The 23,486-nt window shown below is 43.0% G+C and overlaps 2 protein-coding genes across 3 annotated transcripts; one reads left to right on the top strand and one right to left on the bottom strand.

The window, feature by feature from the left end:
- The first annotated feature begins 1,127 nt into the window (after nt 1-1,127).
- LOC135105856 (uncharacterized) lies at nt 1,128-2,139 on the top strand. Its single transcript, XM_064014481.1, has 2 exons — nt 1,128-1,400; nt 1,919-2,139. The coding sequence occupies exons 1-2, from the start codon at nt 1,206-1,208 to the stop codon at nt 2,057-2,059; spliced, it is 336 nt and encodes a 111-aa protein (XP_063870551.1). The 5' UTR covers nt 1,128-1,205; the 3' UTR covers nt 2,060-2,139.
- Nucleotides 2,140-2,844: 705 nt separating this feature from the next.
- Nucleotides 2,845-19,140, bottom strand: LOC135105855 (proclotting enzyme-like). 2 transcript variants are annotated; one of them, XM_064014479.1, is made up of 13 exons: nt 19,007-19,140; nt 16,484-16,708; nt 8,978-9,013; nt 8,076-8,312; nt 7,449-7,744; nt 7,126-7,299; nt 6,649-6,799; nt 6,322-6,423; nt 5,866-6,043; nt 5,118-5,225; nt 4,296-4,432; nt 3,695-3,855; nt 2,845-3,533 (listed from the first exon to the last, which is right to left on the bottom strand). In XM_064014479.1, the coding sequence occupies exons 2-13, from the start codon at nt 16,626-16,628 to the stop codon at nt 3,369-3,371; spliced, it is 1,890 nt and encodes a 629-aa protein (XP_063870549.1). In that variant the 5' UTR covers nt 16,629-16,708; nt 19,007-19,140; the 3' UTR covers nt 2,845-3,368. The 2 variants fall into 2 exon arrangements, with proteins under 2 accessions (XP_063870549.1, XP_063870550.1); XM_064014480.1 differs by lacking the exon at nt 8,978-9,013.
- Nucleotides 19,141-23,486: the final 4,346 nt, after the last annotated feature.

The raw sequence follows: 23,486 nt of genomic DNA, 5'->3' as shown, positions 1-23,486 counted from the left end.
ATATTCATCAATGACTTTCTAAACCAAACTTCTTGTCCTGTTCACTCTTACGCTGATGATACCACCCTGCACTTTTCCACGTTTTTTCATAGGCGTCCAACAAACACTTCAGGAAGTAAACATTTCACGCAGGGAAGCCACAGAACGCCTGACTTCTAATCTTTCTAAAATTTCTGATTGGGGCAGAGCAAACTTGGTATTGCTCAATGCCTCAAAAACTCAATTCCTCCATCTATCAACTCGACATAACCTTCCAGACAACTATTCCCTCTTCTTCAGTGACACTCAACTCCCCCTCTTCTACACTGAACATCCTCAGTTTGTCCTTTACATAAAATCTGAACTGGAAACTTCACATCTTATCACTAACTAAAATAGCTTCTATGAAGTTAGGCGTTCTGAGACGTCTCCACCAGTTTTTCTCACCCCTCCCCCCTCCCCAGCTGCTCTGTACAAGGGTCTTATCCATCCATGTATGGAATATGCTTCACATGTTTTGGGGGAGGGGTTTCCACTCATACCGCTCTTCTAGACAGGCTGGAATTAAAAGCTTTTCGTCTCATCAGCTCCTCTCCTTTAACTGACTCTCTTCAGCCTCTCTCTCATCGCCGCAACGTTGCATCTCTAGCTATCTTCTACCGCTATTTTCATGCTAACTGCTCTTCTGATCTTGCTAACTGCATGCTTCTCCTCCTCCCGCGGCGTCGCTGCACAAGACTTTCTTCTTTCTCTCACCCCTATTCTGTCCACCTCTTTAATGCAAAAGTTAACCAGTATTCTCAATCATTCATCCCCTTCTCTGGTAAACTCTGAAACTCCCTGCCTGCTTCTGTGCTTCCACCTTCCTGTGACTTGAATTCCTGCAAGAGGGAGGTTTCAAGACACTTATCCTCCAAATTTTTACTACCGCTTTGGACCCTTTTCTGGGACTGCTGGCATCTCAGTGTTTTTTTTTTTTTTTTTTTTTTTTTTTTTTGTTGCCCTTGGCCAGTGTTCCTCTTACATAAAAAAAAAAAAAGGCAGCAGCAGCAGCCTATCCATATGGATCACTAGTAGTGTGCATATGTCATTATGTATTTTAGCACTGCACTTTCAGCCTTCCACAGAGTCTTGCATACATGGACCTGCGCAGCATCCCAAGGTGCAGGACTTAACTATACTCGTACCTATTAAGCGACACATGAATTACGGCTTGGCTCCCACAGATGTTCAGCGCACGTCTACACTTACGGCTGGTTGGGCTGCTGGTCAACTCGCTGTCCTTCATGTTCATCTTCTGGGCGATAGAGGACTTCGGAGGGGACTGCGCGAAGCTGGTGGTGTTGATCATGTTGCCCCTCACTGAGGTGCTGGCGCGCTTCTACCACCTGTGCGAGGTGGGCCAGAGTGTCATCTGTGCGGTGAGTGCTGGAGTCACCCACTTACTCGTAGTCCTTTTTTTTTCTTCTTTTATTATCTTTTCTCCTTCTCTTCTCGCCTTTCTTCCTTCCTTCCTTCCTTCCTTCCTTCCTTTCTTTCTTCATTCATTCATTCATTCATTCAGCAATTCCTTCATCCTTCCATCTATCCATCCACCCTTCCTTATTTTCTTCCTACCTTCCTTCCTACCTTCCTTCCTTTCTTCCTTCCTTTTGCTCTTCTTTCCGTGCTGTTGGATGTATTTATCCCTATCCCGTCACATGAACATCATAACTGAACATATTAACAAAAATCACGGACGTTCTAGCCAAGTTCACAACATTATAGTGAAAATGCTGTTGTCAGGGAGATTCGACATTAATAATAATAGTTAATACATCTCCACCATCAGCATTAGAAGCAACCACCTTAGATTCGTGCTTTAGGGTGTTGTGGGAGAGAAGATAGGGGAGGTAAGGGGAGAGGAGTGGAGAGAATGACTTGTTGTGGTACATGGCAGAGAGAAAACCTTCTGGCAGCCGTGAGGGAGGCAGCATATGAGGCCGGGTTGGGAACGCCGTCTTCTGAGGTCCTCTCCGAACTGGCCACTCGTCTCAGCGCCACGCCCCTCGCTGTCAAGAACTGGGGCATGGAAAAGTGAGGCTACCACACACACACACACACACACACACACACACACTAACAAAAAAAAGTGGAAAGGTCACTTAAAACAGAGACTGAACTCCCATTTACGGTGTATGAACCCATTACCTTAATTAGTTTAACTTTAAATATTCGTTAGTGTAAAAAGCAGGAAAAAAGTTTCGATCTTTTAACCACACACACACACACACACACACACACACACACACACACACACACACACACACACACACACACACACACACACACACACACACACACACACACACACACACACACACACACACACACACACACACATTGTTCGCTAGTTCTTGGTAACGTCCCGATCTGTTTACGGCCACTGAAATCACAAAGGTTTTAAAAAATGAGCGAGAATTAGCTGTCCTCCTTGAGCAAGAGGATGTGTGTGCGATGTGTGAAGCGTCATGGCCGCACATAGATCAGACCAGATGCGCTCTTAGCTCTTAGTGGAAGAATAACAACAGGTGATAACGAGATCCTCAAGTGCCGCTATATTTTTCCTTCTCAGCCTGTCGGCCCGCACCTATGTGAAGTTGTCAGGTGTGATGTTCACCTACGTGGTGGTGCTGCTTCAGTTCAGTGAGCGGAACAGCTACCCCTTCATCAGAAACAAGCACGGGCCCATGATCTACAGCCACTGTTTCTTTTCCAACGAGACCCTGTCGTAGCACTGCCACACTGCTCCTGGCGGGGCTCGTCGCCTCACGAACTTGTCGCGTCTCTGTGCCTCGGCAGGTGAGGATGAGAGGCTACGAGATGTAAATATATCTTATTTATTGAAGATAAACAACGTACAACAGAAATTTCAACAGTCCTTATGTATGCGAGCACAAAGGAAAGCAGTCCTGAGTGGAGGTGCTGTGTTGACACCGATACGATGCATCATCTACTTCAGATACCCCGATGTCATTATGTAATGCACTTCATTGGTTAATAACAAAGATCATTGGTTATATGTGTGTGTGTGTGTGTGTGTGTGTGTGTGTGTGTGTGTGTGTGTGTGTGTGTGTGTGTGTGTGTGTGTACATGCACATACGTGCTACATAGTTTAGAACAGTCTGTGCCTGTCAGTTCCTGAAAATATTATTGCTTGATAGAATATTATTTTAAAAAAATTATTTAACTCTGTCAACAAATCTATTACATCTCAATCCGTGTCTATTGATTATTGAGATTTATGTTCAGATTGGTCTTAACTGACAGATTTTTAGTGGTTCAGTTTTCATTTTCTATCTTATTATTATTTGTTGCAATGTTTCCACCTCCTGTTGATGGCGGGCGGGCTAGAAAACAGCGTTGGCCTTGATCCAGTCGATGTACTGCGCCACCTCGGTGTACACGCCCGGGTTCTCAGGCTGAGCGCACTGGATGCCCCACGACACGACGCCGGCCACGTACCAGCGCCGAGTCTTCGTGTCCTGGATTTGGTAGGGGCCCCCGGAGTCACCCTGCAGGGAGGAAACCAAAGTTACTATACGTAATAGAGACATTTTATTTTTACTGTGAAACAAAAATGCCCTAGTTTAGATCGTTGCCATCTTTAGGCACACAGTTTCCAGATACGATCAAACACTTACCTCCTGTCCCATTTTTGCGACCTATCACTCACCTGGCACGAGTCCTTGCCGCCAGTCTTGAGTCCAGCGCACATCATGCCAGGGAACACCTTCCCAGGATAGGCATTCGAGCAGTCTTGGCGAGACCAGACGGGCACCACCACCTCCTGAAGGACCGAGCTGACAGGACCGCCGAAGTGGATGGTTCCCCAACCTGACGAAAGATGAGCTCATTGTAACAGCAACTTATACGTGATTTGTAATCCCTGAACCATTCACCGTACCTTGCCGAATTATCACGATGCTTTAAATGCTACAAATCTTACTTACAATGCACTCCACCTATAATGCATTATGATCTTGAAACTTAACGATTATCGAACCTTCGCCATTCTTTTTTAAAATCCCTTGACATGCTATAACTTTTATGTACGACTCACTATACCTATATTTCGTGATTCTGAAACTATGAAATACGTACAGTACGTAGAATATATCTTCCACCACCGCCCTCTCTTATTGTATCTCCTTCAATAACGCTCCTTCATTATTCTCGCTTGATGCATTTCCTCCACTATTCCTTCCTAGCCCGTTGTTTTCCTGTACTTCCTCTTTTTTCCCCTCTCCCTCTCTCACATTTCCTCACCCCCTCACCTGTCACGTAGCCGCTTCGCCCCTCGTAAAAAACGCCTGGCGGAGGCAGACACGCCGGCAAGATGATGTCGTTGAAGGTCGTCGGTCTGTCCAGCTTCAGCACAGCGATGTCGTTTTCTTGAGTGTCCGAGTTGTAGCTGTGGAGAGGGAAGGGATGTTGTAATAGGTGTGGGTTGGCGATTGTCTCCTTATGCTTATTTTGATAAAATGTTAATCATTGTGTCGGTGGACCTTAGTGCATTCACTGTATATATATATATATATATATATATATATATATATATATATATATATATATATATATATATATATATATATATATATATATATATATATATATATATATATATATATATATATATATATATATATATATATATATATATATATATATATATATATATATATATATATATATATATATATATATATATATATATATATATATATATATATATATATATATATATATATATATATATATATATATATATATATATACACACACACACACACACACACACACACACATACACACACATGCAGTCATCTCTATTATACTACGCTAATATAAAAGGCAAGATTGCCTGTCCTCACTATTTCTATTTTGTATAAATACGTACAAATATTGTTTTGTCGTTTGTGTTGGGATTATAATAAAGATATTGAAACGCTATAGGTTTAAGCGATTTAATCTATTAGGAGTTTAAAACCGGTGAAAAGAAATAATATTTCCAAGTGAATAATCTCTAGTACGATAGTATGTAGAAAACATGCACGACACCTCACGCTGAGTTGCCAACTGGTAAACAAAACCCTCACCTCTCGTGCATTCGGACTTCCATCACGTCGAAGTCCACATGGGCACCGTCAGTGGGGTTGTCGAAGGTGTACTCGCCCAGGCGCACTTGGATGTCTGAGGCACTGAACCTGTGGAACAAGGTGAGCTTAGTGGTGGCCAACCACCGTCCAGAGGAAGACTACTATTTAAGTGACGGAGATATATAAGTGCCAGTTTTCACGTTTGTATCACTGGTGAGAGCAATGCTAATATGTTCCTATTATTATAGTACCAGAAAGTACCATGACTTTTTTATATAAGAGGGCTAAGGGCAATAAGTCTGAAAGGCCCACTTGAGTGCGAGTTCCCAAAGTGAAATCAAAATGAGATAATCAAATATTAGAGGATAAGTTTCTTGAAACCTCCCTTCTTGAAAGAGTTCAAGTCATAGAAAGGTGGAAATACAGAAGCAGGCTTGGAGTTGCAAAGTTTACCCTAAAAAGGGATAAATGAATGAGAATAATGGTTAACTCTTGCATTTGAAAGGTGGACAGAGTAGGGCTGAGAGAAGGTAGGAAGTCTTTTGCAGAGAGGCCACGGTACAAGACTTTCTTCTTTCTCTCATCCCTATTCTGTCCACCTCTCTAATGCAAGAATTAACTACTCTCAGCACTCTTCGTTTTGGTAAAGATTCGTTTGGTTTTTACCGTATCAAACATTCGTCTAACACAATGAAAAAAGTATTGATGTACGTGGGTGTGTAGCGCCATGGCGTGTGCCGGTACTCACGGCCTGAGGCAGTGTGCAGCGGTGAGCACGTGCTGGCTGGTGATGAGGGTGCCGCCACAGTATTGAATGTTGCGGTCCCGCCTCAACAGAGCGGCCATCCACGGCCAGTCTTTCGGGTCTGCTGGCTTCCCGCCCACGATCCGATTAAAAAGCGACTTCTTGGAGTTAACACCACACCCTGTGAGGAACAGGGGCTAGAGAAAGCTGGGAACCTAAGTCAATTCGATTATTGTCCTAAATTAACTTCACTGGGGGCAGGGACGTGCCGGCCGCGGATGTCTGAACACGAGCTCTTCTTTCTTTCCCTGGATCTCATAAACTGAGGTAAAGGAATTAATGGCTTATCTCATTATTTCGGGAGTGTTGGTATTCTACTGAAAGATCCAGATTCTGTTGTCATGACACCCAGGACGGCATTATTCCCGTACTAACTAACCCAGATCATGAAGGACGAACCTCTGCTGTCAATGATTGGTGCAGATGTCGGCAGCGTTGGTGGCGATGGGCGTGAAGTGGTGGATGGTGGACGGGTGATGGGTGGCGGTGTCTGTGGTGCGGCTGTGAAGGTACAGCAAAATAATCACAAGCCCACCTGACGCTGCTGTAATATATGCTGAGAAGTGAATGTGTGCACGTTAACAAAATTATATCAGGCATACTGATGCACCGATATGGTAAGCCTTGTGTTTCTTTAGCAAGTGAGGAGATACTGATAGCTGGACGTTGGAAATACTTAAACCAAGAGTACTGATCACTGCAAGACCAAAGTGGACAGTAACTCACGTCTGCAAAACTGTCCGTTGACCAGCTCGTAACCGTTCTGACATTCGCACCTGAAGGAACCGTCAGTGTTGATGCAGAAGTGCATACACCCGCCTCTGTTAAAGCGACACTCGTCCACGTCCTGGCACGTCCGTCCGTCAGGCCGCAAAAACTACGGAAGGCGTAGGTGTAGTGAGTGTAACGTGCTCTGCTACTGAGGAACTGGAGGTTACACACTAACTTAGTGATTCATTTTATCTAAAATTGTTCAATTTAATTACGAGTATGGCCGGCGATGCACGTATTAACTTAATTAACCACGTGATATGAAGTGCTTTGATCATATTACGTAGTTTTAATCTCCCTGCACTTTTCAGTTTCTTTTTCATTACGAAATTCCTTTCTCAAGTAGTTAGTCATTGTTAATTACAACAAAGAATACTGATGAACACACATGGTCAAAGATTAAAATATACAAAAAGTTATTTGACATGGCACCTTGCCTGGCTTGCACGAGCAGGCAGGGCCTCGCGGCGTGCTGGTGCAGATGTCCTCACACCCGCCATTGTTGTTGCTGCATGCGTCAGCTCGTTGACAGGAGGTCTTGTCTGGTCCCAGGACAAATCCATTCTGGCAGAAGCAAACCACTCCCTGCTGCGTCTGCGAGCAAAACTGGTCCGCAAGAAAGAAAATTGTTATCAATTCGTGTAATGATTACAAATCCTCAGTAAAGGATGAACACATTTATAAGGACACACTGAATGTTCTGAGTGTGGCTCACTCACTGTAAGCAAAAATGACGCGAGGCTACAACAACCTACCTGTTGACAGCCTCCGTTGTTGAAAGCACATGTCTGCTCCTGCAGGTTCTCGTCGGAGCCAGAGGAACAGGTGAGCTGATCAGCCTGCAGCTGGCCCTGGAAGCAGCTGCAAATGAAGGAACCTTCCGTGTTGGTGCATTGGTCACTACAGCCGCCGTTGTTCCTTCGACACTCGTTCTCGTCACGACACGTTCTTCGATCTCTGTTGAGCCTGAAACCATCCCGGCACCTGCAGCGGACGCCTCGCTGATTGATACGACACTCGTGCTGGCAGCCACCGTTGTTAGCACCACATCCTGCAGGAACAAGGAGTAGTAACATCAAGGTCATCCGTGTCACCCTCAAACCAAAAGTATTCCATAGAACACGAAGCGTTCAGTTCGCACACAATATTTAACGAAAAGTTCAACACATTCTTATGAATGCTCATTTCAGAAAAGTTAACTGTGGCTGCAAGCCATCCAAGAAGACTAGACGGACAAGTGTAACATTGCAACAACCATGCAAAAGAAAAAGAAAGAAGAAAACGGAAGATCGGATAGAGAGAAAGGACGCGTCAGAGGGTGCCGTTACAAAACCTTCACTCGCGACCGTCAACCGAAGTGAACTAGTAGGAGGAAGCCTCACCACCCTGGCCGAAGGAGATCCCAACGCCGCCGTTCTGACCACCGACCACGTTGATGGGCAGCCCGCCAATGTTGATGGTAAAATTGCCCGGACGGTTTCCTTGGTTCCCTTGGTTCCCTTGGTTTCCTTGGTTCCCTTGGTTTCCTTGGTTGCCTTGGTTAGGGTTCCTGCCCCCTCCGAGGAGAGAGCTAATGAAGGACCCGAGGTTACCCTGGCGGCCGTCGAAGCCAAACTGAACTGTGGGAACAAGAGCAGTGTTTGTGAGCGCAATGGTGGTGCTCGCGGACAGCTTCGGAAAACTTAGAATTGAAGGAGAGAATCAAGGCTCGGTTTCAAGTTAAAAGTTTAAAACTGAAATATTGTTTTAACTCTCACCCTTAAATAAAAATAACGTTATGTAAGGCACTTTCAAATACAGTTCCATTAGTTGATGTGTGAAAGTTATTACTCGTATAAGTAGAAACAATCTCGTCAGTTTAAAATGCTGAGTTCCCGAAAACAAATTTGGACCAAAGGACATTTCAGGATTTATTAGATTAATTTGCTGGAATAAATCACTCTCAACACACTTACCATGAGTCATAGCGAATGAGAATCTGCAACCAAGAACGTGTCGCCATCAGGGTTGACATGCAAAGCTTTCCTTCCCTTCTCTTTAAAACCCACGGCGCGAGACAGCGATATGCAAGAAGCTGTAGCTGTGTATTATTGAAACCATCATGTTTTCATCTGGCATGCACAATATTGATTAGATATATGTGTCTGTGTGTTTGTGTGTGTGTGGGTGTGTGTGTGTGTGTGTGTGTGGGTGGGCGTAAGCGAGCACACACACAGGCAGGTGTTACAAGCAGCGCGATAAAAGAAAACCCACAGTAGACACCATGCACTCACGCCATCATTACCGTTGCCAAACTGTAGCTGCGGCAACCCGAAGCGGTCTGCGGGAATGGATGACAAGGAGGATTAATATCAGGGTGCGGGGAGTGGCAGTAATGGACGTGATGCTGCTGATAAGAGTGATGATAAGACGTACTTCATACACGAAGCGTTCAATATAAATGCATCGCTGAGTTAGAGTATTGTAACTCTTAATAGTACATCCTTATGGAGTCGTAAGTGTGTGTGTGTGTGTATGTGTTTGATTTTTTTTACAGATACCATATAACTCCGCTTATCTTTTTCTTCTGATATTTTTTTTTTCTTTGTCATGTAACTTTTCACCAATCGTCATTTCTCTGCATCAGTTGTCAGTAAAAAATATGGAATTTATGAAGCACGCGGCGATGATCAGTTATGTTGCCGAGTTGTGTGTTGCTCCCGCCCAACACTAACCAAGGCAGGGTTTTCCCACTGAGTGACGTCAGCTTTATTACTCTTCGCACATATCGGTGCGGTGGACTGCCCCTTGTGTGGGAAGAAGAAAGGTCGGCATCCTCCGCTGATGCGACTGTGTAGAGACAAATGGAAGTTTTTCCATTGTGTGTAACTGTGACGGGGAACCCAGTCATGAGACAGTGACCGTCGACTGATGACTTGTTATTCTTCCCTTAAACTTCTGTGGTTTCCTCCACCATGCATCCCTCCCCCCCCACTCTGAACTTTGGAGAGATAAACAAACGAGTAAATAAATAAATAAATAAGTGAGTATACAGACATAATATACAAACATAAAAAAAAAACTTTAATGTTGAAACAAGTTACTTGTGACGACAAACGTACATCATTCAACCCCAGAAAGCCATTATGTACGTGGGTCTTCCCGGGGCTAGAGGGAGAGAAGTAACATAGGGAAGGGCAAGATACGAGTATCATCAGCTTCCAAGTTATCCCCAGTCATCGTGAGTTTCTCGGCTTCATCAGTTATATCGCCTGCCGCGTAGCTGAGCCAAACTGGTTAGGTGTCCGTATGTGTGTACGTATCCACCCATAGTACCTACTCAGAGATGCGTTCATTGCACCCCGCACTCCATCACGCCACCTTGGGAATGTGTCCTGGTGTGTGTGTGTGTGTGTACTCTTTCTTGTTTATGTATTTTTATTTATTTATTTATTTTTTTTTTTATATGAAGGGTTGGGCAAGGGCTTAAAGAAAATGTTGAATCGACACTTAATTAAAATATGTATTGAAGGAGCTTTCAAAATATTTGTTATTTTTCAAATATGTTTTGATATTCTTCTCTTAAATGTGTTGAAGTCTTATGAAGGAGAAATGAAACAGAATCTCGTTGACGAGGAGAGAGAGAGAGAGAGAGAGAGAGAGAGAGAGAGAGAGAGAGAGAGAGAGAGAGAGAGAGAGAGAGAATGTGAGCGTGTGTGTGTGTGTGTGTGTGTGTGTGTGTGTGTGTGTGTGTTCCGGTTTTTAAAAAGTATTCTCAGAAGTTACTAAAGTTTTCTTGCTATATTGAATTTTTCCTTAGACACTTTTTTTTTTGTTTGACTAATAGAGTATCTGGTGATGCATTCACATTCCTGCCTATACCTTAAGCAGCGCATACTAACATACTAAATACCGTCTAAGTATTTTCAAACTGTGACTAATTTCTAATGCCTGTATTATTAAACAACACTCCCTAAAAACCTTGTCGATTAGATGAATACCTAACTACGTTAGCCATTCAGAAAAGCGTAATGGTGATTGCTTCTTGCAAATTACGAGAAATAGAGAGAGTTTAAATTGAGAATGTGATTACTTATTTTTATTTTCCCTTCAAACCTGCAAGTACTTAGCATATTTTCTTCCTGGTTCATTCCCATGATAATTTATTCAAGCGTCGGCACCTGAGCGTAAACTCTGATGCGTGTAATCACGTGTGCACTGACACAAGTCCTAGCCCTCTGACTGCTAATGACGCTCCTTTAGTTTCATTTGAATAACCTTAGATAATTTACAGAGTCAGAAAACAAAAGGCCATAGACGATTTGAACTACTCTATTATTCGCTTCTTTAGCTATCAGTGGTGTTTGGTAAAATAATACTCTAAACTTGCAACACGTTACTATCTTTAGCTTGAGGACAATTCACGGCAGTCACAGGAAGAATAAGCAGCAAGGTGCATTCCTCATCAATTCTCAGCGTTGCACATCCAGTCCATCATCGTCGTTTTACACTTGCATCCTCGTCACACTCAAGTCTTCGCAGTCTTTTCTAAAATGGTAAACTCGAAAATATAAATTATATGGTTGAGCCAAAACGGTTCTGCTATCATATATTTGGAGATAAAAAGATATGTCAGTGCTCTGGAACACAACATTTTTGTTTTTTCCTGAAATGGTAAAAGGATTCAAAATATATATCATACATTCTTTTAAGACAAAGCAGTAATGTCACTGCATTCCTGGAGCTCAGAAGGTCTATTAGTGTGTGTGTGTGTGTGTGTGTGTGTGTGTTCCGTGTTTTCTTCTGGCGTAGGAGATTACTGTCCTGTCATTTACTCCCTGGTCCCGATGCCTCTCGAGGGACGGGGAGTCACTGGGCCGGAGAGGGGAAGACTTCACTGTTCTCTGTTGCGTGATTGGCAACTTCCATGTACTATTTTTTTTTTTTTTTGTGGGCTTTTAAGAAATTATTTTTTTCCATGCACTTAATTCTTGTGTCGATGTTGCTGCATGATGCTGGATGTCGCTAAGCTGTCAGGACATTGCGTCACTCATGCTGTGTTCCTGATGGGCACCCCGGATCCCCTGTTCATCCCATGAGCGTGGGAACCCCTTCCGTGCCTTTCCTTGTGATACAGTTTCTCTCCTTAATTCCTCATTTTAGAAACGCTTGAGCACAGTTGTACAGATAGTTAAACACAAGTGCGTGGATGAATCCGAATTATCGATGCTATTACATTATGTTTGTTCATTCTCCACACACAGGCGGGGCATGACATGAGTTTTCAGGATACATCAGACTCCCGCATTTCTAGGAACTTTTCTGTCTGCGTGATATATGTTCGTAGTTCAGTGGCACAAGATGACAGGAAGCTTCATCCCTCAATTACCGCCACAGGAACCGCTGCCAGCCACCAATAGTTTCAAACACCAGGCTGTCAAGAGTGTCCATCGATCTCACGCTGTAGTGTCGCGACCAGTGAGAGCGTTCAAGGTCGCGGAGCTGGCAGTGTCTTTCCTTGAAGTGGAGTTACAGTGTTACAATGGAGACTGATGAGGATAATGATAGAGCTTTGCATGTGTCTTTGGAACCTTTCTAGCCAACTACTCCGAAGGGGATCTTTTTTCTCAAGAGAGTGATCAAAACCTCTCAAAATGTTTAACTAAATCCCAGTACCCAACAGAACCGTGGATCTTATTCTTTCTTTCTTTTCCATAAAGCCGACTATGGGACTGCAACACGGTATATGCTCTTATCAGGCTTCCCTTCAAGAGACTCGTGTTCACTGAGGCATTGGTTGACCTTGATGAAGTCTGAGGTAAAGGGAGGAAGGGATGGGAAGGAAGGGGAGGAAGGGGAAGGGGAAGAGGAGTACTTTGGGCCGGCAGCGTGCTCGGCGAGGTGTTGTGCCGCCTGTCATCAGCAAGTGTAGCGGCTTCCTTCCTCTTCCTCTTCTTCCCTGCTGCCTTCCAGAACTATGCAGGCCCCCTGAGCGGTGTCTCGGGAAGGTCATATTTCATCGTCGTTGGGAAAAAGAAGTGGAATTTCCCTAAAACTCAGGAACAATATAATCCACCTTGAAATTACCACACACTGTTAAGAAGCCTTAAGTCATTGTCGGTGTCACAAGGAAGGCGGAAACTGTATTATTTTTGTTTTGCTCGTAAGACACGAACGCCCACCCTCAAGGTCATTCCTAAGTGGTTTCCCTTGAAAACCACAAAAGTACAGTACAGAACCACAACCTGTAGCCGAGGAAATAGTAATGGTAATGATGCGTTTTAACATTCCCATCCGGTCAGTAATACGGGGCTGCGGTGTTTAATTGTTCGTCACATCGCCTCATTACTCCCATTACTAATACACCAAAGCGGCAATGTTTTAGTATATTACTCCCTGCCGCTCCTGTGCTGGTCCGTGAGGCGTGGCTGGTGTGTGGTCTCGCAGGGATTGCCACCAAGGTTTGTGTTGTGTCACCAAGGACAGCTCAAGAACAGATGAACGAAGTATCCTGTTGTCTTCCTGTTATTTGCTATAGAATGGCGCTCCCCTGTTCCTATGAACGCCTCGTGACTGCTGTCTCAGGCCGGCGTTTCGAAACATCCTTATAATAAGGACTATTTTCAAGTGCCACAGATATGCTTGGTCAGGTTTTCATATCCGTTTTTCTCATTAATGACGCACAGTTCTCTTTAAACTACCACTGGATTATGAAATCACACATGAAAGCCACATTTATTTCTACAACAGGCTGTTAAAAATTAGTCAGGATAAGACGTGGAAACGTTTGAGAAAGCGTTACCTGCGTTATAGGGATTTAAAAAGGATTGGAATGGGCACTCCTCTCTTGGCTGTTTATTCTATTCTGCACACGTGCGTTTATTTCGTTTGGCTTGAGTTCGCACCGACTTGCAAAACTGTCTGGCGCGGTGCCGGGGTGTTGTGCTTACATTCCCTGTATTGTGTCCCCAGCTGTTGTCATTATCAGTATTGTTCTCACGGATTTAAATAGCCTCGGAATGTACAGCTGCCCCAAGAAGTGATGTCATAGACTCCGGTGAGTTTCATGTCTATTAATAGCATTAAAATCAACATACGGTTAATTCATTGTTTTATATTAACAGCTCTGCAAAAAACGAAGAAGAATTAAGGTGCAAGTGGCTGCCTGCTATTGATTATTTATCTGAAACATTTCATACAATACGACATTAATTTCTTGGGCAACTGTACAGCTCATCATCCTCTTAATGGGAATTTGGTGAGACCACGGCGTCCTTTGGCACTTACATGAAGAGAGAAGCGCGAGCGGAAGGTAGTGTGGTAATGTTATGGGAGACAATGAGTCGCCGTGGGGCAGGGGAATGACGCGCCGACCCTTCCTTTACATAATAACAGGTTTTGATTCGCATAGACGCCAATGTGTTGTTTGGGTCATCACGCATCACACGCCCCTCTTCTCCTATCTTCTTCTCTGCTTCTCATGGTATCATTCATCTTCTATCTTCTACATATCTTCCCTCTGCCTTATCCTTCCCTTGTCGTGTTTTACATCTTTATTTAATATTCACTCCTTTTGTTTTTTTTGTTTTGTTTTTTTTTTCTTTATCCTGTTCTGTTTAAAAGGAGTCGCGTCTCTCTCTCTCTCTCTCTCTCTCTCTCTCTCTCTCTCTCTCTCTCTCTCTCTCTCTCTCTCTCTCTCTCTCTCTCTCTCTCTCTCTCTCATTTTCTTCTCTTCAGTCACCTCCTTCCTCTTCCTCCTTGCTTTTTTATTCCTTTTTTTTTTTCCTTCCTTCATCCGTCATCAATACGTCTTTCTCTTCTCCCTCTCCTTTTATATCCCTTTCCTCTTTATGTCTGTCACTGTGATTCACTCTTTTGTTATTTCTATATTTCTTCTTTCACCTCTCACACCTTTAACCCTTCCTCTTCCCTCCCTCCCTCCCTTCCTCCTGTCCTCCCTCCCTCTCCTTCGAACCATTTAGGGCAGATATCCATAAAAGATTGATTATCTTTTGCAGACCATCGCATCTGCCTCTCCTGCATCCTCCTCCTCATCTTTCTTCCCTTCTTCCTTACCTGCAGTTTTTAATCTTCAGCCTTCCTTCCTTCTGTCCTTCCATCCATCCAGCACACTTATTTCTCATTTTTATTTTTATCCTCCTCGTCCTCATTTTTCTTTCTTTTTATCTCTATCTTATTTTTTCTCGGCATTCCTTCCTTACTTCCTTCCATCTGACTCTGTTAGTCCTTCTTTCCTTCTCCTTTTCCTTCAACCACTTATTCTTTTTCTTCTCGCTCTTCTACCTGCCTATTTTTCTTCCTTTCACCTATCCCCTTACTAATGCATAAAACCTTAATTTCTCATCCATCTCTACCCTCATGCCCCTCAAATTCTTCTCCTTTCTCTCACACCGTTTATTCTCCCACCTTCATTCTTCTGTTCCTTCCTTCCTTCCTTCCTTCCTTTCTTCCTTTCATCACTTTTACTTCAGCCCATAACTTCAATTTCTCATTTGATTTCCTGCTATCCCTACTCCTCTCTTCCTCCTCCTCCTTTTCCTTCTTCATCTTCATTCCCTTCATGCATCTTCGTAATTCTCACTGAAATCTCCAATATCGTCCTCCCTTCTCTCCAGTCATTCCTCTCCACTCGCCCTCCCCCCTTATTCTTATCATTCCATCTGTCGTGTGTCATTTGTACTCCCTCTTTCTCCCTTCTCCTCCTCCTCCGCCTCTTCTTCACGCTCCTCCATTCACTGAAGGTTATGACGTCACTGGAAATCCCAGTCTCTTGTAAGTAAGGTTGTGTACTAACTCTGAGCTCATCGTCTCCTTCTTAATTGAGATTCTTGACCTTATTTTCCACTTGGCTGGTCTCTCTCTCTCTCTCTCTCTCTCTCGTCAAGGGCTCTTACATCGCAAAACCACTCGAGTTCACTGAGACTAGTTCGGCTGCGGCAAAGGAGGGGATGCGGTTCGGGGACTCGAGTCACGGTTCTTGCTTAGTGGTTGCGGATTAGTGGTCTTAGGATAACGAGGAGGCTCAGGGGCCGTAATGTGCTGGCCACCCTACCCTCTCCCTCCCTTTGTGTCGTCTATTAGTATACGGAAAATTTATGTAAAGCGCTACGGTTAATTTCCTTTCGGTTGGGTAACAGGGGAGTTTACATATGTGATTACTGGAAGCATCTCTTTTAGGGTTCTTTTCTCAGGGTTGGAATCTGTGTTGATAACTAACTGGCTGCCTGGTTATGCTAGTTACTGAAACCCTCCTCCTCTCACGCCGGCTGGCTGACAGAACTTTCCTCTTCCTCACCGTCGTGGTAATTCGAGCTTTATTGTATGTTAAAAGAATGACAAACAGTAACATATTCTCACACCCTTCCTATGGTATATGATTACACTACTCTGCAATAGCTTTGGACCCTGTTAATAACTGGAACCTTTTGCCTTTGTGTAATGTCTCCATGAACGACACGAGGGGCGTGCATGAGGCAGCAGTGCTCTCTCCTCATACAAGACGCTAAGCAAATGGAATGCTTGTATCTCTAGGGCATTTATACAAAAAAATAAGGACAGGTGCATACCGTCTCATGTGTGCGTATGTGCTGATTACTATACAAAGTCACATACAACAAACATAAGTTACATTAATACGCAAAGATGAAACTATATACAAGTGTCAATTATAAACATGAATGTGCAAGTATGAAACTATATACAAAAAGTGAAGAATAAATACACAGTGATGAGGCTGCTGGAGGAGGCCCATTCTGTGACTCATAACAGAGAAGAGTCGCTTCCTACTCACTCTGCTGCCGCTTGGTGCGTACCAGCTCGGGACCCGCTTGGCTCGAGGCAGAAGCTGAGGAACTGTCGCCCACCACACCCACCACCATCGCCGCCACCACCACCACCACGTGTCCCCACCGCCACCACCGTCGTCCCCCAGCCATGGCCGCGACCCTCCAGGCTCTACTTAACGAGTGTGGTGGGCCTCCAATTTGTCCTTTTCTTCACTTTCGTCCCAGTTTACCTGCAAGAAAGAAGAGTTGGATCATATGTGACTATAAAATTCATGAGTTGTTATCGTATTTGTGTATCCAAAGCCTAGATAATATTTTTTTCCTGTATGCTTATGAATAATTGCAATGCACGTGGCATGGCGAAGCGAGGCACATAATGTCGTTAATACCCTGACTACTGAGAGGTTATAGTTGTTGCTGTGGCTGCTATACAAGAGAGAAAAGAATCTTGCTATTCTCTTATCATCCTCCCAACTTCACTGTGGTTTCTTGTCTTTTCAGGTACCATATTTACCATTCCCTGAGGACATGCACAGAATCTTACCATTACCCAACTATTTTGAAATAATGTATGGAATTATTGTGTTAAGCAAGTTCTTTTTCGAACATGATAGTTGCTTTAAACATGCTTCTCCATATGCCTCTTTTGTTCGTGTCAAAAAAAAAAAAAAATTAGCATTTTGATAAAAGTAAGAAATAATGGAACATTTAAATTTGAAAACGGACAGCAATATTTGAAAATATGGACAAGAAAAACGGTATTCTAGTTTCGCGGCATGAGATAAATTATATCTAGATTGCAAAGTATGTACGCAGTTTCTCCTAGTTTCACAGCGAATACGAATCATCCTTGGTATGGGCAGCACGTCTCGGGTCTGCTCGGCTCTCCTGTTCCTAGGCCGGGCGGGTGGCGGCGCACGACCCACATGTGAAGGGCCAGCGGGGATGCATGCCATTGGAGGAGCGGATTACGCCTCGCTCTTTGCTGGAACGCTCCCCCGGCTCACTGCCCTCCCAGCCTCCCTTCTTACAGCCGTCAGTGAAAAGAATAATTGTATGAGTCATGTGTCCTTGAAACACTGTAATAGTTTTGCATTTCTCTCAACTCTACTATCGAACGCTTTCACCGGAAGGATATCAAAAAGAGTTTTTTTTTTTTTTTTTTTTTATATATGTAGAGAGGACACTGGCCAAGGGCAACAAAAACAATCAGTTGATTTGTTAAAGTAAAGAAAATCTAAGCAGCGTTCAGCATCGTAGTTAACCATTAACATTTCAGTCCTTGCTATTAGATTACATTATGTTGTTTATTGATGCTATTTCTCGCTACTGTAAGACTGATCAATAACGGGTCAGCTTGCGGTTAGTGTCATCAATGCTGCACGTCTTCTCTTCTTGCTTGGGCGAGCCGGAAACGCGGGACCTTGACGGACCACAAACACACAAAAATAGAGGCAGTCAGATTATCTAGGTTAAGGATAACATACTTTCGGATCTCTGATTTTTTTCCTACTGCTATACGACTTCCGCGGGATTTTTTTTTCTGACACACACACACACACACACACACACACACACACACACACACACACACACACACACACACACACACACACACACACACACACACACACACACACACACACACACACACACACACACACACACACACACACACACACAAAGTAGATTAGGTCATTGGTTTATTTAATAAAAGCGAAATCAGATTGCAGCTCTTCCTTTTCTATGGAAGGTGAAATGTCTTTTGGGATGCGCCTGAACAGCCGAGTCTTCCCCATTCTTGAAGAGCACTGGGGACAAAAGGACTCTCCAATTCTTCAAGCACGAAATTATTGTGCTTGCAGGCGCATGGGTACTTAAATGAAAAATATGAGAGGACGCTGCCAGCACTGCGCACACACCACACGCACACACCATCCCTGAACCTCCAGCTGTACATATTGACTGTTCACCTACATCCTCACACACACACACACACACACACACACACACACACACACTGACACACTTTTTTTTTTCATTCGTGCGTTTCGTTTATTACAAGCGGGATGGGATGGAGGTACTACTCCGGCCACGGACACTCCTTGCGGAACGCCGGATCTCCCCAGCCATAGCCTCGAGGTCGAGAAAACTCCTTAGATCAGTGCTTCGGGGACGATCTGTGGCTCTTGGAACACTCACTCACGGGGCACACTTTCAAGCACCTATCTTCTTCCAGGTGCACGCGATAACTATAATTGTTTTCGTGGAGAAGGAGTAAACTTTATAATGAAAGTCGCACGCCATTAAACTACATAAAAGTAAGAGACACATACATTTTTCTTCGAATTACACTGATTTTCCTTTAATGATGAAGGAAACTACAAATGCATCCTTGAAAAAGTAAATCAAACACATTTATAGAGAACTCAATGAAGCTAAAAATATATATATGATAATAAAATAGAAATAGCACTTTTTTTTTTCGGATCACACTCGTTTTACTCTCTACATGATTCACAGCTGACCGGAGGAATGTGTGAGATGGGCGTCTATGCGTGTGTTGGCCGTGCAGTCTGACGCGCGGAGAGGGACAACCTCCGTGTGGTAGGAGATGCGGCCCTCGACTACCTGAGGCGCGACAGCAACAGGAACACAGCAGCAGTGGGGACGTTCCTCAGGTGACCCTCCTCCCCTCCACGTCCGGTTTGAGGGTCCGCCAAAAATACTGGAGAATTTTTCATGTGCTTCTTTCCGCGAATTTGATACTCCTGCAGGGAAAAGTAATAAGAAGAGGTAAGACTGGGTAAGGAAGTAAAAGTTTGCCGTAGACTATCTTTACGTTAATACTTCATAAAGATCATGGTTGTGTAATAGTTTTTAATTGTTGTTTTCTGGGTTGTAGGGAAGATCGTATGTATATATATCAGGGAAGACCTTGTCCTGGAGTTGATTTTTATAGACAGGTAAAAAAAAAAAATGTATAAGATCATTGAGAATAGAAATGAAGGATGGTGCAAGACGAAGCTGTGGTCAGGACTCAAGATTAGGAGGCGGAGATCGCCGCCAGGGGTAGACACTGACTGCTGACCTTCTGCAGCGTGTTAAAAAGTGTTAGGGTGTTAAGGCGACATATTGGGTAAATTGTCTTCTCGTCACTTTTTATCTTTAGCAAGTTTATAAAATGACGCTAGTTATGTGTTTTGCACACACACACACACACACACACACACACACACACACACACACACACACGACGACTGCCTAACTAAATAACTAAATAACTCACTAACTGACACATAAAAATCTATAGTGCATTTCTACATTACGCTAAAAACTCACCGGCACTCAGTTATATAAGCAGATAATAGTTTTTAATTAACAATCTTACATAACCACCACGCGCGGTAAAAAGGAGCTACATAAAAAGACTAGAGGAAGTAGGGAGGCGGAGCACAGATAGCCGTAGAACCTCAGGCGAAACATGGTGTAGCGTTGCTGGTGTGCTGCCTTTTGTATTAAGTAAAGGTGAAGTAAGGGTGGAGACAACGTGATGAACGATTTCCGAGGGAGGTGGTGAGACTGTGAAAAGAAAGTGTGATGTGGGACAAGGCTATTATTCACTTGAGTGTGGGAGGATGAAGAGGGAGGTAACGGGAACTAAAGACGTTTCATTAAAATACACGAGCGCGCAGATATTGGGTAGTAGGAATGGTGGAATAGGTGGAGAGGAATTTTTCTTTACCGCAAATTGGAGTTTTGTTAAAGTACATGTAATGGAAAACAGGAAAAATTAGAAGGGCTGGAGATGGGAGTTGTTGTTGTTGCTGCTGTTGTTGTTGTTGTTGTTGTTGTTGTTGTTGTTGTTGTTGTCGTTGTTATTTTTGTTGTTGTTGTTATTGTTGTTGTTGTTGCTGTTGTTGTTGTTGTTACTGTGTGCGTAAGAGGAACAGTGTGCAAAGAGATAATAGGAAGCGGAACTAATGGGAAAGCTGGAGGGGAGGTTCCTTTTTCTATATATGGCAGTTTATTAAAATGTGAAAGGTAACGGTAAAGGAAGTCAAACCCTTAAACAAATGATAGATCACCATGGAGATATAAAATTAATACACTCAGATTTTGCTGCGTTGTTAGTACATGCATTACAGTCACTCAGTGCAAGATACAAACAACACTGCACGAATGACGCATAACTCAGGCCTTTCCCAAGCGTCATTCATGCAAAGTGCCTTCAAGGTCAGAGTGACGTCATGTTTCGGGTGACTTACCTGCACAAGAAGCGGTGTTAAGGGTCACTGAGCGCCGCACACACCTGAGATTCACGTTCTTACCGAGTAGCGTCCGAGGAGTAGCGGCTGACGCACCTCCCGCGATGCTGCGTGGTATTGAAAAGTCCACGGGGTTCATTTGTGCGTTTCTGAGTCTCTGAGTGGTAATCGTGATGGTGGTGGTGATGGTGATGATGGTGATGATGATGACAACAACAATGAGAAACAGGCTCATATACCTAAGCAAACACACACACACACACACACACACACACACACAGACACACAAACACAAACACAGAATAAGATTGGTGTCCTTCCATTTATTGCCAAAACTCGAGGTCGCAGCATGGGTCTGTGGCTAGCAGTGTGTGCAAGGTGAGCAGGGGAGCAGGGGAGCGGGTGAGCAGAGAGCACGGCGCGAAAAAGAGAGCAGCTCAAGTGTCTCTTCCGTATGGCCACAAACTTCGGTCCTGGTACGAGTATTTCTGAGCTGACCACGACAACCACTACGCCGCCACGCTGATAGAGAGGATGACGATGATGATGAAAATGATGATGATGATAATAATAACAAGAATAAGAATAAGAATAAGAATAGAGAGAGAGAGAGAGAGAGAGAGAGAGAGAGAGAGAGAGAGAGAGAGAGAGAGAGAGAGAGAGAGAGAGAGAGAAAAATAATTAGATTAATAAAACTCATTTAGGTATAAATGCAATATCATCAGTACAATATAATTCGAGTGACTGAGAGGAAAAGAAAGTCGCAAGTCGTTGTGAATCTGAAAGAAATTTTACGGGGAAGCGATGACTGTCGAGTTTCACAGACGTAATTCAACGTTCTATTTTGTTTTATACAAACAGCGTTATCTATCTATATATCTATCAATCTATGTATATATATATATATATATATATATATATATATATATATATATATATATATATATATATATATATATATATATATATATATATATATATATATATATATATATATATATATATATATATATATATATATATATATATATATATATATATATATATATATATATATATATATATATATATATATATATATATATATATATATATATATATATATATATATATATATATATATATATATATATATATAGTGTGTGTGTGTGTGTGTGTGTGTGTGTTCCTTTTCCCGAAGATCCTCATACAGTTTGAAATCTTACTTCTCATTCCGATTCATCATCAGTATTTTTTTTTTTCCCCTTTTTTCTGATTGGCTTTCATTTGGGCATTGGACTTTCCCAACATCGCAGGTGTAATTTGGTTCTTCTGTTCATGTCCACGGCGACAAAATGGAACATATTTTTATTATAGATTTTAGCTTGATCATTCCCGGGCACAGTTCTTTTCGCGCCACACACTTAGTACCATATTTGGAGGCAGAGGAGGTGGGGTGGGAACAAAGGGCTGGAGGACGGCGATGAATAAAAACAGGCAATGCAAAGTTTTATCCTTGGGAACCTGAAGTTACGCTTACCAGATTTCCTTTTTCATTATTACCATCAATCTAAAGGGGCAGCCTCACGAGGAAAGACGTTACAGACCCTCCCAGTAACCTTTTCCTCCTTCCCTCTCTCCCATCCTACCTCCCTCCCTCCCTGAATACCTACACGGCCTTGACCACTCACCCACCACCCTCTCAGTCTCAGCCACTCACCCTCCACTCACACAATCGTACCATTACTCGCTCACTATTATCCCACCCAGCTGAGGTAAACCCGATACCTAATTGCATATTATTATAAGCAACTCCTTTTAAATTTAGTAAATAACATACCATTCAATTTGTAAGACATAAAAAAGGTATATTTTCATGAGATATACGTTCTGGGGAGCAAACATGAAACCGTTTACTAATGGATATGCAAGGGTAACACGACAGTGGCTGAGACTTTCGTGTACAGTGCACTGGTGATCGGTGTTATGCACGAGCCAGACACAAACACACGGACAGACACGGCAGGGCATTTGGGTGTCTGTATTCTCCTTTAAAGGCAAGCTCACCTGCATCCGATACACCTGTAAATCATTCCTAGTTTTCATTATTCAAGGTACTGATAAAACAATAATTTCCTGAAAAAAGTAAAGTACGTAAAAGAAAAGTTAGTCCTAAGGAGGGATTGTCGTACCGGAAGATGAAACAGACGTGTAAAAATGAAGTAATAATATGATAATCAAGTAAGTAATGCACTGGCACAGAACGCAAAAAAAAAAAAAAAAAAATTATATACTTACGGAATAAAGTCGTCCCTTGGAAACCTCGTTCATTGGTAGAGATAAAAAATAAAAAGTTATCCGTCATTTCATTATAGGAAAATAAAATAAAGAAAAGATGATGACCATAATGACGATTGTGGTGATGGCGATGTTAACGGTGATGGTGATGGTGATGATGGTGATGATGGTGATGATGATGGTGATGATGGTGATGATGACTGTTGGTGGTGGTGGTGACGGTGGTGGTTGTCATGGTGGTAGTGGTGGTGGTCCAGTAAGTATACTACTACTACTACTACTACTACTACTAATAATAATAATAATAATAATAATAATAATAATAACGATGATGATGAAGACATGACCAGTAAAATAGATGGAGGAGAGGCCGGCCCTTGCATACACCGTGTTATCAAGCAGTCCAGGAGGCACCCGCTCTGTGTCAACATCAAACATACGAGTACAAGGAATGGATGAAACG

This window comes from Scylla paramamosain, chromosome 12 (genome assembly GCF_035594125.1).
Source record: "Scylla paramamosain isolate STU-SP2022 chromosome 12, ASM3559412v1, whole genome shotgun sequence".
NCBI classification, from domain to species: Eukaryota; Metazoa; Arthropoda; class Malacostraca; order Decapoda; family Portunidae; genus Scylla; species Scylla paramamosain.
This window is presented reverse-complemented; position numbering and strand designations above follow the sequence as displayed.